The 16,269-nt window shown below is 56.6% G+C and overlaps 6 protein-coding genes across 6 annotated transcripts; 3 read left to right on the forward strand and 3 right to left on the reverse strand.

Annotated features, from left to right (window-relative positions):
- Nucleotides 1-1,087: 1,087 nt before the first annotated feature.
- On the reverse strand, nucleotides 1,088-6,471 carry J3D65DRAFT_358320 (CNH domain-containing protein). The gene is made up of 2 exons (XM_066795619.1): nucleotides 2,888-6,471; nucleotides 1,088-2,833 (listed from the first exon to the last, which is right to left on the reverse strand). Exons 1-2 carry the CDS (start codon nucleotides 6,233-6,235, stop codon nucleotides 1,145-1,147), a joined length of 5,037 nt encoding a protein of 1,678 aa, XP_066655071.1. The 5' UTR covers nucleotides 6,236-6,471; the 3' UTR covers nucleotides 1,088-1,144.
- A 716-nt stretch (nucleotides 6,472-7,187) lies between these two features.
- Nucleotides 7,188-8,595, reverse strand: J3D65DRAFT_358318 (3-oxoacyl-reductase). The gene is made up of 4 exons (XM_066795618.1): nucleotides 8,102-8,595; nucleotides 7,784-8,055; nucleotides 7,583-7,725; nucleotides 7,188-7,534 (listed from the first exon to the last, which is right to left on the reverse strand). Exons 1-4 carry the CDS (start codon nucleotides 8,321-8,323, stop codon nucleotides 7,413-7,415), a joined length of 759 nt encoding a protein of 252 aa, XP_066655072.1. The 5' UTR covers nucleotides 8,324-8,595; the 3' UTR covers nucleotides 7,188-7,412.
- Nucleotides 8,386-10,076, forward strand: J3D65DRAFT_358362 (putative malate/L-lactate dehydrogenase). The gene is made up of 3 exons (XM_066795620.1): nucleotides 8,386-8,526; nucleotides 8,590-8,692; nucleotides 8,842-10,076. The coding sequence occupies exon 3, from the start codon at nucleotides 8,868-8,870 to the stop codon at nucleotides 9,960-9,962; it is 1,095 nt and encodes a 364-aa protein (XP_066655073.1). The 5' UTR covers nucleotides 8,386-8,526; nucleotides 8,590-8,692; nucleotides 8,842-8,867; the 3' UTR covers nucleotides 9,963-10,076.
- Nucleotides 10,077-10,809: 733 nt separating this feature from the next.
- On the forward strand, nucleotides 10,810-13,188 carry J3D65DRAFT_676972 (general substrate transporter). The gene is made up of 5 exons (XM_066803633.1): nucleotides 10,810-10,951; nucleotides 11,009-11,456; nucleotides 11,510-11,729; nucleotides 11,782-12,027; nucleotides 12,087-13,188. Exons 1-5 carry the CDS (start codon nucleotides 10,867-10,869, stop codon nucleotides 12,735-12,737), a joined length of 1,650 nt encoding a protein of 549 aa, XP_066655074.1. The 5' UTR covers nucleotides 10,810-10,866; the 3' UTR covers nucleotides 12,738-13,188.
- A 10-nt stretch (nucleotides 13,189-13,198) lies between these two features.
- J3D65DRAFT_623809 (uncharacterized protein) lies at nucleotides 13,199-14,052 on the forward strand. The gene has a single exon (XM_066800185.1). The coding sequence runs from the start codon at nucleotides 13,349-13,351 to the stop codon at nucleotides 13,835-13,837; it is 489 nt and encodes a 162-aa protein (XP_066655075.1). The 5' UTR covers nucleotides 13,199-13,348; the 3' UTR covers nucleotides 13,838-14,052.
- Nucleotides 14,031-16,174, reverse strand: J3D65DRAFT_695808 (CoA carboxylase beta-like protein; the record flags this gene model as incomplete). Its single annotated transcript, XM_066804011.1, has 3 exons — nucleotides 14,031-15,447; nucleotides 15,493-15,566; nucleotides 15,624-16,174. The coding sequence occupies 3 exons, from the start codon at nucleotides 16,172-16,174 to the stop codon at nucleotides 14,210-14,212; spliced, it is 1,863 nt and encodes a 620-aa protein (XP_066655076.1). The 3' UTR covers nucleotides 14,031-14,209.
- Nucleotides 16,175-16,269: the final 95 nt, after the last annotated feature.

The raw sequence follows: 16,269 nt of genomic DNA on the forward strand, positions 1-16,269 counted from the left end.
TCCGTACGCGCGCGCGTGCCGTGTGATTGATTTACATTGCCTTTTTATTGAACGAACGAGATTCCCCCTGACACATCAACCAACCAACCAACCAAACACCCTTGGCATTGAGCGAGCGAGCGAGCAAGTAAGCCGGTATGTACGTAGTCGAAAAGCAAAAAGAATAAAAAATCGGAAATTAAATGTGGCGTGCTCCCGTCGTCGTCTATCAAGGTGATCTGGTGACCTCAGCATCCACCAACTATTGACATGAAGCTATATATCCAATACACACAGTAAAGTCTAGGTCGAAGGTTCAGATACACCTGCACTTAAGGAGTCCAGATAATCGACAACTGCCACCATAACAAAAAAAAAAAAAAAAAAAAAAAAGGAAGGATACGCCAACTTCACACCGCGCTGTCTGGTATTGGCATGACTTGAACTAGGCTCCACACTCAGCTATTTGAGCCGCATGGTGTGGATTGTGGTACACTACACCGCAGTCCTCCTCCTCCCCAACTCTACCCGGCTGACCGCGGTACTCTTCACTCTATTCATCAAGATCACAGCTGACCATGCATTCATCAATACACATGGACAGACGGACAGTTGCTGCGTCGGCGAGGCTGCACAAACACCGTACAGCATGACCGTCCCGTGCGTCACTCGCTCGCTCACTTGCTCAACTGCATATCCACAATTCAATTCCACATGCATTGCCAACTCTGTCTTTGCCTCTCCCTAACTCAATTCAATGACTCCTTTGTTCGCGGCGGCGGCGGGCGGCAGCCCGCTCACCCACCCTCTCACTCACTCGCTCGCTCCATTTTACATGCCACACCATCTCGTCCAAATACGACCATACCGCTCCGTACCGTACCTTCCAAACCCATGCGCATACGCAAAACAGCTCGATCAATCATATAAACTGAGCAACGTGATTGATGACGGAAGAAAACGCCCGAGTACAACGACGACAACGACGACGACGTTGACGATGAAAAGGGGAAATGCAGGAAGGAAAAGGAAGAACGGACGAGAAAGATAAGAGGAGGTCAAGAGGTTGTGTTGAGTACACAACGACGACGGACAAACATGCGTGATCAAGAAATGATGCCAGGCCCTGAATGGGCCAGGCACCGTCCAAACGCGCTCACGCGCCTCAATCCCTCTGGCCCTCGTTCAGCAGCAGCTCGACGACAATCTGACAGCGTTCGTGGCGCGGATGCTGCATAGCCAGCTTAACAGTGCGGCGCGGACTCGACGAACCCGCATTCCCGCCGCCAGACTGGCTCTGCTCCATGTAGCCGCCGCTGCCCATGCCGGTGCCGCTGCCATTGGCGCCGTTGGCAAGCGTGGGTGCCACGCCGGCGGCGGCCCACGTGCCGCCCAGGCCCTCGCCGTCGTCGAGGCACTTGACGTCGCGGCCGGGGATGACCTGGCGCAGGCGGCCGTTCTGCGCGTTGCGCACCTCGACAAAGTCCGGGTCGAAGAGCAGCACGTACGGCCCGTACAGCGCCGCGCTGCGCGCCTTGCCGACGAACTCCATGATGACGCTGCGCGACACGTCGCCGTGCTTGTTGCAGTAGACGGCGCACTCTTCGTAGCAGAGGAGGAACTCGGCGTCCGACAGGCGGAACATGCCGAGCGGCGAGAGGTTCTGCAGGCGTTGGTTGATGGTTGCGACGTGCGGCTGGCGCAGGTCGGGGACGCTCCAGGGCTGCTTCTTGTCGAGGGTGAGGACTTCGAAGCCTTTGGAGGTCGAGATGGCGAGGGAGGAGTGGAAGAGGTTGAGTCCGAAGCATTCGGTTGGAATGTAAAAGTCGTCGTACTCGCGGAAGAAGTCGGTGCGGCCGGTGCGGAGGAAGCGCGACTTCTTCTCTGTCGACTTTTGGAAGACGGGTTCGAGAACTTTGAAAGTTGAAGACAGACCTTCGCGCTTTTTGTAAAAGACTAGAGTCCGTTCTTTCATTTTGCCGGTTGCAAAAAAGCCAACGTCGCGGGATCCCGAAAGCTTTTGAGGAGCTCGTCGCGAACTATCGCTGGGAGGCGCACCTCCGACGGGACAGACCAGGTCGAGATGGTACGCAATCAGAGCCTTGTCGGCAATGAGGAGCATAATGCTAAACTCTTCGAGCACCGAGATTTGAGTGACCTTGGACATGGAAATCGCCCTTACCCAGCCACGGGGATTGTCCACTTCCGAAATGAAGACGCCAAAGTCTGTTCCAACTGCCACCATGGACTTGCCATTGGGCTGCATAAAGGCTGTCGCGCAGTTGACCTTGGCTCGGCAAATGGGACCGGGGCGGCCGGTGTTAGCATACCGCTTCTCTACTTCGTCAATGGCCCGGTCGAGGGGAGTGCCCTTGATCGTGACACTCGAGGAACCAGCAGAGCCACCGTCATAGGCAAAAGCCGCGTCCGCCATCACGCGAAGGCGGAACGGCTCAGCATTTTGAGCAAACAGCGAAGCCGCATGCCTGGTCTTGGCCTCGAGAATCTTGTCACACCAGTCCTGGCGATTTTGGGCGCTTGGAGCGAAGAGGGTGTAGACTTCTTTTCCAAGATGCTTGATTCGGAAGGGGTACATGATCTTCTCGTCCTTGGGGCTCTCAAGAACGGTGTTGACTACCATGCCCTTGTTTGTCGACGAGCTCGTCAGACCCGAGTTGAGGGATGAGCTGGTAGAGGTGTGGGATAGCGGTGCGGGGCTCGCATTGGATCCAGCCCGGAGCCTCGATTCGGGCCTTGTAGAGGTCGTGGACACTGTGGCGACGCCCTTGACTGATGATCTCACGACGGGGTCGTCGTTTGAGCTTTCGAGGACCAATAAGTCCATGGGAATCGGCTGTGCCCTGTTAGAACAATCCCAAAAAGTCCAGAATCAACCGATTGCACTCACCAAACGCGAGACGTCATATCGCTCCTGCTTCGGGCCTCCCTCAGGTTCCCTGTGCAGCACCGTCTTTGCCAATACCAGATAATGATCAAAAAGTAGAGCATGGACCTCGAGCCAGGTGTAACGGGTGCCACCCATGCGCTGCAAGTCACCCTTGTAAATAAGCTCGCGACCCAGGTGGTTCAAGTTGAGTTCAACGCGCTGCATGCCAGGCCGCAGAATCAACTTCGTCTGAAGATCCGTCAAATCAACCTTTCGTGTCATGTCGGCCACTCTTCCGTCACACTCCAAAGTCACATTCTTAATCTCTTCAATGGCGATCTGGAGGTTCTTCTTCTCCTCGCCATCGGGCGTCTTCTTGAGCGCAGTGTTGAGCAAAAGACCGATATGCTGGAGACGCGTGATTGGTGACTTGAGATAGTTGTCCCATGCGAGCTTGTTGGACATTTTGTTTGCACGTGCCTGGTCAAGGAAACTGCGGAACAAAATATTCCTCTCCGACTCTTGGCGGATCAAAAATGTCGCGTATGGGAACGCGGCGGCGTACTCAATGTAGGCACTGCGCGCTTTGCGGATCCATTCCCTGAAAATGTCACTGAATCCAACGATCCACGGTCCTTGCTCTTGCTGGCGATACTTGAGCTGGGGCAGGAGGTGCTCCTCATTTGCTCCAATCACAGGCTCCAGTTTTCCAAATACGTCCCGAATGAACCATTTGAGCTTCTTCGGAGGAATCACCGGAGGCTGCATTTGCATCAAATGATCGCGGTAAACGACGCGCAGCACATTCAATGATTCCATGTAGTTGTCCTCGGTCGTGACAATTTCGTGAAGCATATTTTGCCTCATCACCTCCCTTTGGTTGACGCCCTCCATGTCTTCCTTTTTCAGCTTGTAAAAAGTAGCCCAGTCAGGCGTTTGCTTTACCGAAGGCTGGGCGCGCAGGTCGATCTTCTTCAAGGTTCTCTGGCAGTGGTGTGCGTAGCATCGACCAGGGGTGTGGACATCGTGCAGTTTGGGCGCGTAGCATCCGCTTCCAGTGAGTTGGTATATCACGCCCGAGGTGGTCGCAGGCTTGAACTTCAACCACTCCTCAACGTGCTCGAGAGTTCCGACCTTGTACATCTCCTGGACGACTTGCGCAGCCAAGTACTCGGCGTCTGCCACATTCATAGTGGGGACCTTGTGCGTGAACAGCGCAACCAAACCATCTGTAATCAAGTGCTCCTTGAGATCCGACTCCCCCTCGGCCATCATTCGGAGCCAAGAGATTACAGCGCTCAGCGCCCATGGCTCGGAGCACTTGGCAAAGTCCCTGGGAGTCAACTTGCTTGGGCTGAAGCGCTTTCCAGTGGGGAGTGCCGGCAGGTCCAAGGTAATGGTGCTGCCTGTTGGAGGAGTCAAGTTATCTCCACTCGAGTCGGTCTTTTCGTAAAGCGCAGGTGCACGCATTTGCGTGCTGCGCAATCTGCGCTCCTCCGCATCCGTTTTCGACCGAATCGGCGGAATGGTCTGCTGCGTCGTACTGTGACTGACCAAAGACGTCGATCTCGGCACCGTCGCGCCGCTTGGGGTGGATATATAATCATGGCTCGAGGGGAAAGGAGTCCGATTCGCGTCATACTCGTACTGCATGGCCTGATGATGGTAACTCTGGTCTCCAACCGGCGGTGGCGGCAAAGGTCTCGTCGGCATTCCAGGGTGGTAAAACATGTCCGGTGGCTCCCCAGCGGCTTGGTTCATCAAACTAGTTTCATCACCCTCGTCGTAGCTGCGGCGTCTGGCAATGGTAGGGTCGGCAAAGCCACCTGTTCCAAAGGTATCAGTCCTGGCAGCTCCAGTGACCCTCATAAAAGGGTCGTAGTCCACGTCGCTGGTCTCGCCTGATTGGCGCATGGAACCCGAAGAGGACATTGTATGGGTTTGACTCTGCGATCGATCCAGCAATGCGGTGCTGGACGCAGATTCCGTGGGGGTCATGCCGTATGTACCAAGACCTGCAGCTCCCGTCCCATCAAACGTGCTGACATCCACACCAGGGAACGAGCCATCGCTTTGTTGGTCAGACTCCATGCCAGGCTGAGCAGGAACCTGTGGCATGTAGCTAGTGAAGAAACCATTGTCCTGCTCTTGCAACATGGCCACACCGTACGCAGCCTCAGGATCACTATCCACATAGTCCTCGTACGGAGGATGTCCATTGGTTGTCGTCAAGCCCCCAGCCAGCGATGCGTAAAACGGTGGTTCACCGCGATCCCCATTGACCGGTTGTTCCCCCCTTGGTGACACGCCAGCGTTCATGACGGCATTCTCGACCTCGTCAAACAGCGCCTCATTGTAGGGAGTCTGGAGTCCATTAGTTTCGTCGAAATACCCCTGATGTTCCTCCTCTTCCAAGGGCGGGCCTGGGAGAGGCCGAGACTGCGGGTGGCGGCCTGAAGTGTTCATTCTTTGGAGAGAATACTGCGAAGGAAGTGCGCCAGGGGTAGGAGGGAGCGGGTTTGAGTGGTATGAAGAGGGCGACCTCCGCTCATCATGTCTGGTGGCGCCGTGGTGGTAACCCTGGTGGACAGGAGGTGACGGCAGAGGATTATTATGCAACGAGTGCATCTGCGCTGCAGAAGGTCGTCTCGCCGTGGGGTCGTGCCAGCTCTGCATCATGGCCCCGTCGGCATGTGGTGGGACAGGGACAGGAGGCGGGGCGGGCGGTGTATAGCCGGCACGCCGGGACGCCGAGCTCGTTGGAGACAGATGAGGATCAGCCGTGCTTGGGCGATGGGCAGACGGCGAGGGAAACTGGGCAGTAGGAGAAGTCGAGTAGGCGGTCGGCGAGTGGCCGTAGCCGCGACTAGCGATTGAAGATCCCCGCCCAAGACTTGGGTCCGCATATGCTGCCGGATTATAAGTCGGCTGTGTTGCAACCGGGTTATACTGTGTTCGATTTACGCCGCCGTATTGTTGCGGGTTTGGAATCTGGACAGGAGGAGAGTATTGACGAGGATTGTAGGCGTTTCGGTGGTTTGGAGTAGGAGGCGCAGGGTGGTATTGTCCGAAATCCGCTCTCTGGGGCGTCGACGGTGCGTCGAGGGGTGGGTTTGCGCTTTGGTCTGCTCCTATGAAGAGCTCGGCGTCTTGTCGCACAGGATTAGTACCCCGCCTGGCAGGACGCGGCGGCGCAGGTCCCATGCCGCCATAGCCATGTGCCCTCCCGTCTGCTGCAAATGCTGCCTCGTCGGTGGTGTCGTAGCTTGGCCGGCGACCGTAGCTCGCGGTCTGGTATCCCGCTGAGCCCTGCTCCTGCTGGGAAGAGCCAGGCCGATAGTACTGGCCACCATTTGGATAGTGGGCCATTTTGGGCGCAATATATGGTATAAGAATGAAAGGTCCAGCGAGTGTGGATTATAGACGGCTATGTATAGAGGGCCAGGTCATGAACAACGTCGACGCGTGTTCGATCGGCGGATGCGTCTACGAGACGTGATGAGCGGGCGACCGAGGACGCGTCGAAGCTTTCTGGCGAGCAACGATGTCGCGCAAGGTACTCGAGTGAAAATTGAGAATTAGGGGCGGAAACGGTCGAGGTGGTAGCCGTGAGGTGGAGAGGTGGTGGTGACGGGTCGGCGGGGAGGATTGTATGCGACGGTCGTTCGCTGGACTGCAGGCCAAAGTCGACTGTGCGGAGTAAAGGGCCCACGCCCGGCCGCTGTTCGTGACAATATTGGACTATGCAAGTCAGAGGGGAGAGGGTTGATGAAGGGGGAGGACGAGCAGAGGTAGCCCAGGCTCTCTCGGGTGGTTTGGTGCTGCGGCCGACGACGGACCAATGAGAGTCGTGGGTTGGCTTCTTGGGTTTGGGCTCTCACGTCTCTTCTCTCCACCAACTCAGACAGCCGACGCCTTGAGACTCTTTGTCTCTACGCATGCTCCACAGCATCGCCACTCCTGCGCAGCAATATTCCTATATCCAAGGGCTGTGCCACCGCCATCAGGGCAACACCGCCTCCGGTTCTCTCTCTGCGCGCGCTGCACCGCCTTCTGCTCCACGCACGCCAAGCTCCCGCCTGAACCCAAAGCCTGACGATTGGGCGCTTCGCCGTGTCAATTATTCAAACATCTCCTGAATTGCGTCTGTGTCTCTACTCCCCGTATTCACAATCTATCTCCAGCTCGGCACTCACTTCCAAGCGCTTGTCTGTTTGGTCGCTAAAATCTCACGTTTCTTCCCCATCGTCTCCGAGCCGCTCGGTTGGATCCTCTGCTTGCCTCTCGTCAGCCTGTCTGATATTTGCTCCCTGGTCCTGTTCAAAATAGCCAGGTCGGCACGTTGAATTCAGCTGAAGGCTGTCTTTCTCGCTGAACCAGCGTCGGTGCGTTCGGCGCATCATATCGAAACCCCGTCATCCTCAATATACAGCTCATCTGTTGAGTGGAGCTTTCGCTGTTGGCATGTCGGCAAGGCCGAAGGTCGTCTCGAGCCATCTGGCTTGGCCCCACATGGACCCTTTTGATCCTCCGCCTTTGCACATCGTTACTGAGCAAAGAACCCTCCGTCAACCCCAATCACCTTGTTCGTTACGTATCCCGTCTTGACCATCCAAATGACAGTCTCTGCGACCTCTTCAGGTTTACCAAGACGGCCAATTGGAATTTCTACTCTCTGATCAGCTCTCTCCCCCCGATACAGTGTCGACGACATACTCTTGGCCAACTCCTCGTTGCTGCCAGGCAGCATTGCCGTGTCCTGGATAAGAGCAGGGGCAACTCCGTTGACGGTGATTCCACTTTGACTATACGCACCCGCCAGCCAGTGGATCAAGCCGTGCAGGGCTGACTTGGACGATCTGTTTACAGGCAGATTAGCAATGTCCCTGCATTAGCCTACGACTCGTTCAGACGTACGCGTAGTGCGGGCCAACCACTCCGCCGTTGAAAGCTGCAACGCTGCTGCAAAAGATGATGCGTCCCCATTTACTCGTCTCCATTGCAGGAACGCAGAGCTGAGTCAGGAGAAAGGCCGATCCGCAGTTTGAGCGCCACGTCTTTTCAAAGTCTTCAATGCTCACGTCGCTCGCCGACTTGAGACCATGCTGAGCGAGCGTGGTTCCAGCATTGTTGAAGAGAATCGATGGGTGGCCAAATGTCGAGACCACGGATTTGTGCAGTTTCCGCACCTGCCAACTGTCAATTTTTTCGGGGCGAGAGATTGCGACTGCATACCTCTTCATAGTCATTCAGATCCGCCTGGAACGCCTCAGCCCTGACACCTTTTCGTTGCAGGCCTTTGACAAGGATTTCTGCTGCCTCGACATTGGTATTGTAGTGCGCGGCAATATTGCAACCCATTTCGGCAAGCTTGAGACATGTCGCTTTGCCAATGCCGCCGCTGGCACCTGTAACAAGGGCGACGTGCTGTGACAGGTCTGATTGTACCACCGACATGGCTACTGACAAGCAAAAGTCGTTTGGCAAGGGAGAAGACGATGTTGCAGCGCATTGTCGTCATCTTGGCTGCTTCGGAGATAAGAACCTCGGCTTCGCCAGAGAACAGGGTCCAACAAGACATCAGCAAGTCTTTCCGGTTCCCCACTGGCTGGGGTTTTCTTGAAAGCGCGCAAAATGGGCACATCCTTATCATCAATGTCGTCAACTCCACGCTGATTTCCTTGCATGCAGCCACGTGCCTGGGGTGGGCTGACAAAGGACAGAATGCCCCGCGTGTGCAGTGTGGGGTGCAAGGAGCTCAACGGCGCCTCCGCACAATCCACCGGAACTACCTGCAGATGTACCCATCGTGCCATCCACGACAAGGTGAGCGACTTTTGCCTTTGCTGCAAGTACCTGCCCGGCAATGCATTTACGACGATGAGTCACCGGGAATAGTACCCCCTCCAAGAAAATTGACTTGGCTCCTTTTCTTCCTTTTTCCATCTTTGTCGTTACTCACACTCACTTTTCAGACTCGTCACTGCACTCGCCTTGAAAAATGTCTACCGCGATCCCAATTACGGACGCCGAGTCCCAGCCAAAACGCATCCACGTCCGCGCCGCCGACGCCGAAGAATTCGTCCGGGATGTCCTCGAAAAGAACCAGGTTCCGTCAGAAAACGCCAGAATAGTCGCTCAGTGCCTCGTCGCCGCTGACTTGCGAGGCGTCGACACGCATGGAGTCAACCGCATCCCTTCCTATCTTGCCCGACTTCGACAGGGCGTACTTGACGGCAAAGCGGCCCCGACTCTCAGTCAGGTGACCCCCGTCGTGGCGCAAGTGGATAGCAAAAACGGATTCGGATTCGTGGCAGCCCACATGGGCATGTCGGCTGCAATTCGGATGGCCTCAGAATTCGGGATCGGCATGGTCAGCGTCAAGCACTCGAACCATTTCGGCATGTCAGCGTGGGTCGTACAGCAGGCACTGGACGCGGGCATGATGAGCCTGGTCTTTACCAACAGTTCGCCGGCTTTGCCCGTATGGGGTGGTCGTGAGAAGCTCATGGGCGTGAGTCCCTTGGCGTGCGGCGCTCCCGCTGGCAAGTCCAAGCCCTTCATCCTCGACATGGCACCAAGTGTTGCTGCTCGAGGCAAAATTTACAAGGCACTGAGGCGCGGAGAAACCATTCCTCGCGACTGGGCGCTCGACGCGCAAGGCCAACCCACGGATGACCCTGCTGCTGCCTTGCAGGGAGTCATGTTGCCCATGGGCGGCCCCAAGGGCTCCGCTCTCTCCATCATGATGGACGTCTTTTCCGGCGTCTTTTCCGGCTCGGCGTTTGCGGGACACGTCACGAACCCGTACGACCCATCAAGGCCCGCCGACGTGGGACATTTCTTGGTCGCCATCAAACCAGACCTTTTCATGAGCTTGGAGGATTTCAAAGAGCGCATGGATTACTTGCACCAGCGCGTCGTCGGCTCAGAAAAAATGGCCGGGGTTGATCGGATTTACTTTCCCGGTGAGATTGAACAGTTGACGCAGGAGGAGCGCCAGAAAAACGGCATACCGTATGTGGAAGCGGAGATAGAGGCTCTGAATAAAGAGGCGCAAATGGTTGGAGCGGCTGACTTGAGGCTGATGGTCTGAGAATCTGACGATAGTCGCTCATCACTGCCTCTTCCAAATACCAGAACGTTCGTGTCCGAGGCATGTTCCGGTAGCCTTGAAGCATACTTAACCGAAACATTAAAAAAGGCATACCTCGACGTCTTGACATTGATCCAGGTCGTGTGCCCAGACTGCTTCCCCACGTCTTGGCACCCACTTGTCCCGTTTGGCGGGCCAAATTTGTGGAGAGCGGAGCCATCGATTGACATGGAGATCCGGGGTCGGGACAATTCCTGCAGCTCGCAGCATGATTGTCCGAATGCAGACTGCCAAGTCGCAGCGCGTTCCCAAGCCCACACAAGCTCCCAAGTCGTCTTATGCGCGCGCTTCTCAGCGACAAGAGCGGCGGAGCTCCGCTGTACGCCAAATCAAGCCGCGGCCAAGGAGGTCTCCAAGTGCCACAAACCCAGTGGACGCTTGGCAGCGGACGCCCCATGCAACGTTGACCGGATCTGTAGTCTGGCATCGCGACTACCCGTGACCGCGATGCCTCGCTGGCGACGTCGTACCCCGTTGGATTGGCCCAGCTCAGCCCTACACCCCCGCAAAGTGGGCGAGATAGGACAACTTAGCCGGCCGCGTCGGCCATGCCCGAGGGGTGCACGAGTCGGATCACAGCCTGCTTTGGGGTAACGACGGGAGCTACTCTGCTGCCCTCGTGTGGCTCCACCGGCGACGAAAATTGCACGGCAGGAGGGGAGGGAGGGCGCGTGAATTATGGACTCTCCCGCGCGCAGACTTTCGCCTCCGCTGGCCTAGCGAGGGTCCAGCGAAGGGATATTTAAACTTGCCGCACCACCTCTCCTCGTTTTGAGCCAGCAGTGCAATCTCGTTTTCTTGCACCGTCCCGTCAATTCCTCGAGTCCATCCCCGGAGCGCCATAATGAGGATCGATGAAATCTGGAAGAAGGGCCTGGAGGATGTTCCCAGGGAGGCGCTCAATTGGCGTCTGTGGTATGGTGTCTTTGGTTAGTGTCACTACCTTCCACGTGGATACCCTGAAATAATCAACTAACGCTGGACAGTCTTTGGTTTCATGGGTGCGGCTCGTGGCCTTGATGAGGGTCTGTCGGGCACCACTGTGGAGCAAATATCTTTCATGCACAAGTTCGGCCTCGACGATGCTGCCCTCAGCGAAACCACACAGGCGGACAAGATCTCCAACATTACTTCCATGGTCCAGCTCGGTTCAATTCTGGGCGCCATCATCGCCTTCTTTATCACTGATAGGCTCGGTCGTCTGTGGGCCACGAGGCAATTGTGTCTCGTGTGGGTCACTGGCATCTCCATCTACCTAGGAGCCTCCCGCAGCGGTAGCATTGGAATGGTATATGCCGGCCGCTTCATTGCTGGTGTTGGCATTGGACAAACAACAGTTGTTGCACCGACGTATCTTGCTGAGATTTCGCTCCCGCCTCTTAGGGGTGCTTGCGTGTGCGCATTTGCTGGCTCGGTGTATCTGGGAATCATGCTGTAAGTCTACTTTCGAACCCAATGCCTCTGACTATGCTGACATTCGTCTGCAGTGGCTACTTTGCCTCCTGGGGCTCTAGTATCAATATTGGCGACACCAACCAAGCGCAATGGGTCGTGCCCAACTCGCTGCACCTGATGTTCGCGGCCATCATCTTCTTCTTGTCCTTCTTCGCCATCGAATCTCCACGATGGCTTATCAAGGTCAAGCAACACGAGAAAGCGTCGCGCAACATGAGCAGACTGAGGAATCTTCCGGAGGACCACCCATACGTAAGATGCCATCCCCTTCAAACACTCAACCTTTATATTGATATGTCTAAAGGTACAAGCCGAAATCGCCGCAATCGTAGGGCAGATTGAAAGTGAGGCCGAAGCGACCATGGGCACATCCTGGACTGGACCGCTGCGTGAGCTGTTCATGCTTCCAGCCAACCGCTACCGCCTTATGCTGTCTATCATGTCACAGCTCCTGTCCCAGTGGAGCGGCGCCAACAGCATCACTATTTACGCACCAAACTACTTCCGCATGATGGGTGTGACGGGGCAGTCGGAGAAGTTGTTCGCCACGGTACTTATTCCTCCCCCACCTCTCCCCTCTTGATCTCGCCATACTAACCTCAATGTCAGGCCATCTTTGGCATCGTCAAATTCATAAGTGCTCTTCTCTGTGCACTGTTCCTCGTGGACTTCATCGGACGCAAAAAGTCTCTCGGTATTGGCATCACGCTACAACTGGTATCGATGCTGTACATGGCACTATTCCTCGCCATCGACGACGGCGCGTCGGAGAAGGGCGTCCCGCAATCGTCGTCCCAAAAGCACGCCGCCCTCGGCGCAATCGTCTTTATCTACTTCAGCGGCTTCGGCTGGGCGCTGGGCTGGAACAGCGTGCAATATCTGATAAACTCGGAGATCTACCCCCTTCGTCTCCGTGCGATAGGAGGAAGTATCGCCATGACGACTCACTTTGTCAACCAGTACGGCAACAGCAAGGCCGTGCCGTCCATGTTCGGCTCCATGGGCAACGCAGGCACCATGTTCTTCTTCGTGGCTGTCACGGCGATTGGCCTCGTGTGGGTCTACTTCTTCCTCCCTGAAACCAGTAAACTCAGTCTTGAGGGCCTGGACCGTCTGTTTGAGCTGCACTGGTGGCGCATTGGTCGCAATGGGCGGACCTTTGCGCAGATGGACGACGCCGAGTTGGTCGAGGCGGCACGCCAGGAGAAGGGTGCTGTGGAGACGGTCGAGAGAGTTCCGACGGAAAGGGGCGACGTTTGATTTTGTCGATGAAGGGATATTGGCGATGACCAAGGTTGGAGATTGATGATGATGTTATGACCGTATTTAGTACCATACCAACATCAAACTGTAAAGACTTCTATTACAAGAGCGGAAAGTAGATAGTGCGGATACACGTAGTCGACAAAAATGGTGGAAAGTAGGCCGTTTGCCTATTCAGGAATCATCCGCGCGACGCACCATCTACTGCTCTCGCTCTCCACCTGAACCCGTCCAATTGAGTGCATGCTCCTTGTATCCCGCTCTCCCATGAGATCAATCACGTCGGCCCCCTTCGCATGCCAGTTTACGCAAGAGTCTCGCGAATCCCACCACCACTCGCACGCCCTCCTACATCTCCCGACCTCACAACACTCCTCCCCCGAACCCCTGCAACCAGCCCCAAACAGACTAATCACACGACGCGCCTTTCTCCACGGACAAACCGACGCCAGGACAAGGTTTCCCCACAATCGGACAGAGTTGGCTCGCTTCAGCGTCGGATACTTCCGATCTTCCCTGCCACTCACGCTTTACTTTATCTCAAATGTGCTGGCCCGGCTGCAGCTGGCTCGTCTCGCGGCAGTTTGCCGCATCTCGTGTCGGGTGGAATGTGCCCCGTGTCGAGCCGGTTTGAATGGCCCGGTCGCGAGCAAGGTACGCTTCTCTTGCCGTTGCCATTTCTGTTTCACGCTCTCTCGTCCTGCCGTCCACTGTCGTCTCGTCTCGCACACCACCCACCACCGGACCATCATTATGGATTCCAGCTGCCGCCGCGTATCCGGGCGGGCGCACAGCGGCGCACAGCGGCACAGTGGCGCAGCAGCTCAGCCAAGATGCTTTTCCGAGAGGCGGCGGCATTGGCAGCGTTGGCGACGAGGGCGCGGCAGCGGCAGCGGCTTGAAGGATTGCCGCACGGAAGGAGCAGTGAGCTACTGCAGGTACGGACCGACCGACGTGTTGACGCGCATGCGTGCGTGCGTGCGTCAGAGATTAGTTCGTGGCATGCCATGGCATGGCGTTGCCTTGGGCCTGGGCGCCGAGGGATGTGCGTTGGTTGGTCTTCTTGTGCTGTTTCAGTGGAGCGTATGGCTGTTTGAGTGCTTTGCGAAGGGACTGAGAGAGGGATCACTGGGACTGGCGGCGCTGGGGGGTGCGGGTATGGTTGGTGAGGGGTGGATCTAGAGGCATTGCGATGCTGCCGCACGTGGGTACCGGTAGGGCTGAGGTGAGTGTAGACCGGGCGCCGCGTACAAGGAGCGTTTATGCAGAGTGTTTCTCATAGAAATCGACTGGAGAGTGGAAAACAGCAGAGTGTCTGTGAGGCAGGGGGTGATGTGGTTCGTGAACTGACAAGATGGTTGATTTGCCGCATTCGATGCTGGATGAAGGACACTATAAATGCAAACCACACAAAGGCGCACCAGAGCAATGCATGCAAGCAGCACAAACCGCGTCCCAGTCCTCCTCGCTCACATCCTGAAGACGCCCCAACGAGCTCTGTCCTCCCTATCCACGCGCATCTCCGCGTTGACACCGCCCATGGCCACCTCTAGCGCAACGCCGAGATAGTGTCTGGTCATCTCGGGTCGAATGACGCCGTCATCCCAGCCCCTGGCCGTGCCAAACAGCACCTCGCTCTCATGCTCGATGCGCTGACGCAGCCCCTCGTCGCGCTTCCCCACGCTCTCCATGACGCTGGCCAGCTGCTCGGCGCCCATGACTGACGTCTTTGCATTCGGCCACGTCCACAAGAAGCGTGGACCGTACGCCCTCCCACACATACCGTAATTGCCAGCACCAGCACTGGCACCCACGACGACGGTGAACTTGGGAACGCGCGCCGTCGAGACGGCCGTGACGAGCTTGGCGCCGTTTTTGGCGATGCCGCCGCGCTCGGCGGCCGCGCCGACCATGAAGCCCGAGATGTTTTGCAGGAAGAGCAACGGGATGCCGCGCTTTTCGCACAGCTGGATGAAGTGCGCGCCCTTGAGCGAGGCTTCGGAGAAGAGGATGCCGTCGTTGGCCAGGATGCCGACGCGGTGCCCGTGGATGTGCGCGAAGCCCGTCACCAGCGTCGTGCCGTAGAGCGGCTTGAATTCGGAGAAGACACTGCCGTCGACGACGCGCGCGATGATGTCGCGGGCGGGCACGGGGAGCCGTGGGTTGGTGCCGACGATGCCAGGGAGTTCCAGGGGGTCGTATAGGGGTTCGTCGAAGGACTTGGTTGTAGGAGATGGCGATGGCGATGCGGACTTGGGGTAGTTGAGGTTGGAGATGCAACGGCGGGCAAGGACCAAAGCGTGCGCGTCGTCAACGGCCAGGTAATCAGTGACGCCCGAAACCTCGCTGTGAAGCTGACCGCCACCAAGATCTTCGTGGCTGACGACCTCTCCCGTTGCAGCTTTGACAAGCGGAGGCCCAGCGAGGAAAATGTGGCCTTGTTTGGCTACAATGATGGACTCGTCGGACATGCTGGGCACGTAGGCTCCACCAGCCGTGCAAGGACCCATGACAACACTAATTTGTGGAATGCCCATGGCAGACACTGAGACAGTCAGCGAGGACTTTGTAGAATTTTGACACGATATGGACCCACTGTTTGCCTGATTGTAGAATATTCGTCCAAAGTGCTCCTTGTCCGGAAACACATCAGCTTGGTGCGGAAGATTCGCGCCGCCAGAATCAACAAGATAAATGCAAGGTAGTCCTATGCCAAGTCAATTACCCCCTTCGAGAAACAAGCCATACTCACTGTTTTCCTGCGCAATAGCTTGCGCTCTCAAATGCTTCTTGACCGTAATCGGATAATACGTCCCGCCCTTGACACTTTGCGCCATCAGCTATATTCGCTTCCGTCTTTTCCAAAACAAGAGTAACACCTACGTGCTATCATTTGCCACAACGACACACCAAACCCCCTCAACCCTCGCCAGTCCTGTTACGATCCCGCCCGCCGGCACCTCTTCCCCCTCGTACACGCCCTCTCCCGCCAACGCGCTCAGCTCCAGAAACGGCGTTCCTGGATCAACCAATGCAGTGATGCGATCCCGCACGAGCATCTTTCCCCTCTCGACATGTTTTGTGCGTGCCCTTTCAGGGCCTCCGAGGGAAACCTTTTGGTGCAGGGTCGAAATGTGGTCTTGAAGGGCAGCGAAGGCGGCGGCGTTGGATTGGAAGGGTTCGGAGCTTGGATCCACATTGTTTGGTAGGACGGAGAGCGCGGACGCGTGGGAGTGCGGCGTATATGTTGCGACTGTGCGGGATGGCAGTATTGACGGCAACGCTGCTGGTTGTTCTCGACCATGCGGCTGGGTACTTCGGAAGGGCGAGGGATGGGAGGGGCGACGGCCGGCGTGAACGGCTCGTGTCCATACGACAGAGCTGCTACGGTGGGTCCAGCGGAGCGGGGGACGAGATATCGAAGCCATTGGCATGGTGGTGTGGTGAAATCATGAAGAAGTGCGAGACGGAGGGAGGTCTTGAGCTGAGCAAGGCGGAGGTGAGCTGTTGGAGCTTGGGCCGAGCCTAG

The sequence above is a fragment of the Phyllosticta citribraziliensis genome (genome assembly GCF_038025025.1).
Source record: "Phyllosticta citribraziliensis strain CPC 17464 chromosome Unknown J3D65scaffold_6, whole genome shotgun sequence".
NCBI classification, from domain to species: domain Eukaryota; kingdom Fungi; phylum Ascomycota; class Dothideomycetes; order Botryosphaeriales; family Phyllostictaceae; genus Phyllosticta; species Phyllosticta citribraziliensis.

Coding starts and splice junctions, on each gene's coding strand:
- J3D65DRAFT_358320 (XM_066795619.1), bottom strand. CDS start 6,235: ATGGCCCACTATCCAAATGGTGGCCAGTACTATCGGCCTGGCTCTTCC. Junction 2,834..2,887: donor GATATGACGTCTCGCGTTTG/GTGAGTGCAATC, acceptor AACAGGGCACAG/CCGATTCCCATGGACTTATT.
- J3D65DRAFT_358362 (XM_066795620.1), top strand. CDS start 8,868: ATGTCTACCGCGATCCCAATTACGGACGCCGAGTCCCAGCCAAAACGC.
- J3D65DRAFT_623809 (XM_066800185.1), top strand. CDS start 13,349: ATGTGCCCCGTGTCGAGCCGGTTTGAATGGCCCGGTCGCGAGCAAGGT.
- J3D65DRAFT_676972 (XM_066803633.1), top strand. CDS start 10,867: ATGAGGATCGATGAAATCTGGAAGAAGGGCCTGGAGGATGTTCCCAGG. Junction 10,952..11,008: donor TCTGTGGTATGGTGTCTTTG/GTTAGTGTCACT, acceptor AACGCTGGACAG/TCTTTGGTTTCATGGGTGCG. Junction 11,730..11,781: donor TTCCGGAGGACCACCCATAC/GTAAGATGCCAT, acceptor ATATGTCTAAAG/GTACAAGCCGAAATCGCCGC.
- J3D65DRAFT_358318 (XM_066795618.1), bottom strand. CDS start 8,323: ATGTCGGTGGTACAATCAGACCTGTCACAGCACGTCGCCCTTGTTACA. Junction 7,726..7,783: donor GTGGTTGGCCCGCACTACGC/GTACGTCTGAAC, acceptor GCCTGTAAACAG/ATCGTCCAAGTCAGCCCTGC. Junction 7,535..7,582: donor CAACGAGGAGTTGGCCAAGA/GTATGTCGTCGA, acceptor ATCAGAGAGTAG/AAATTCCAATTGGCCGTCTT.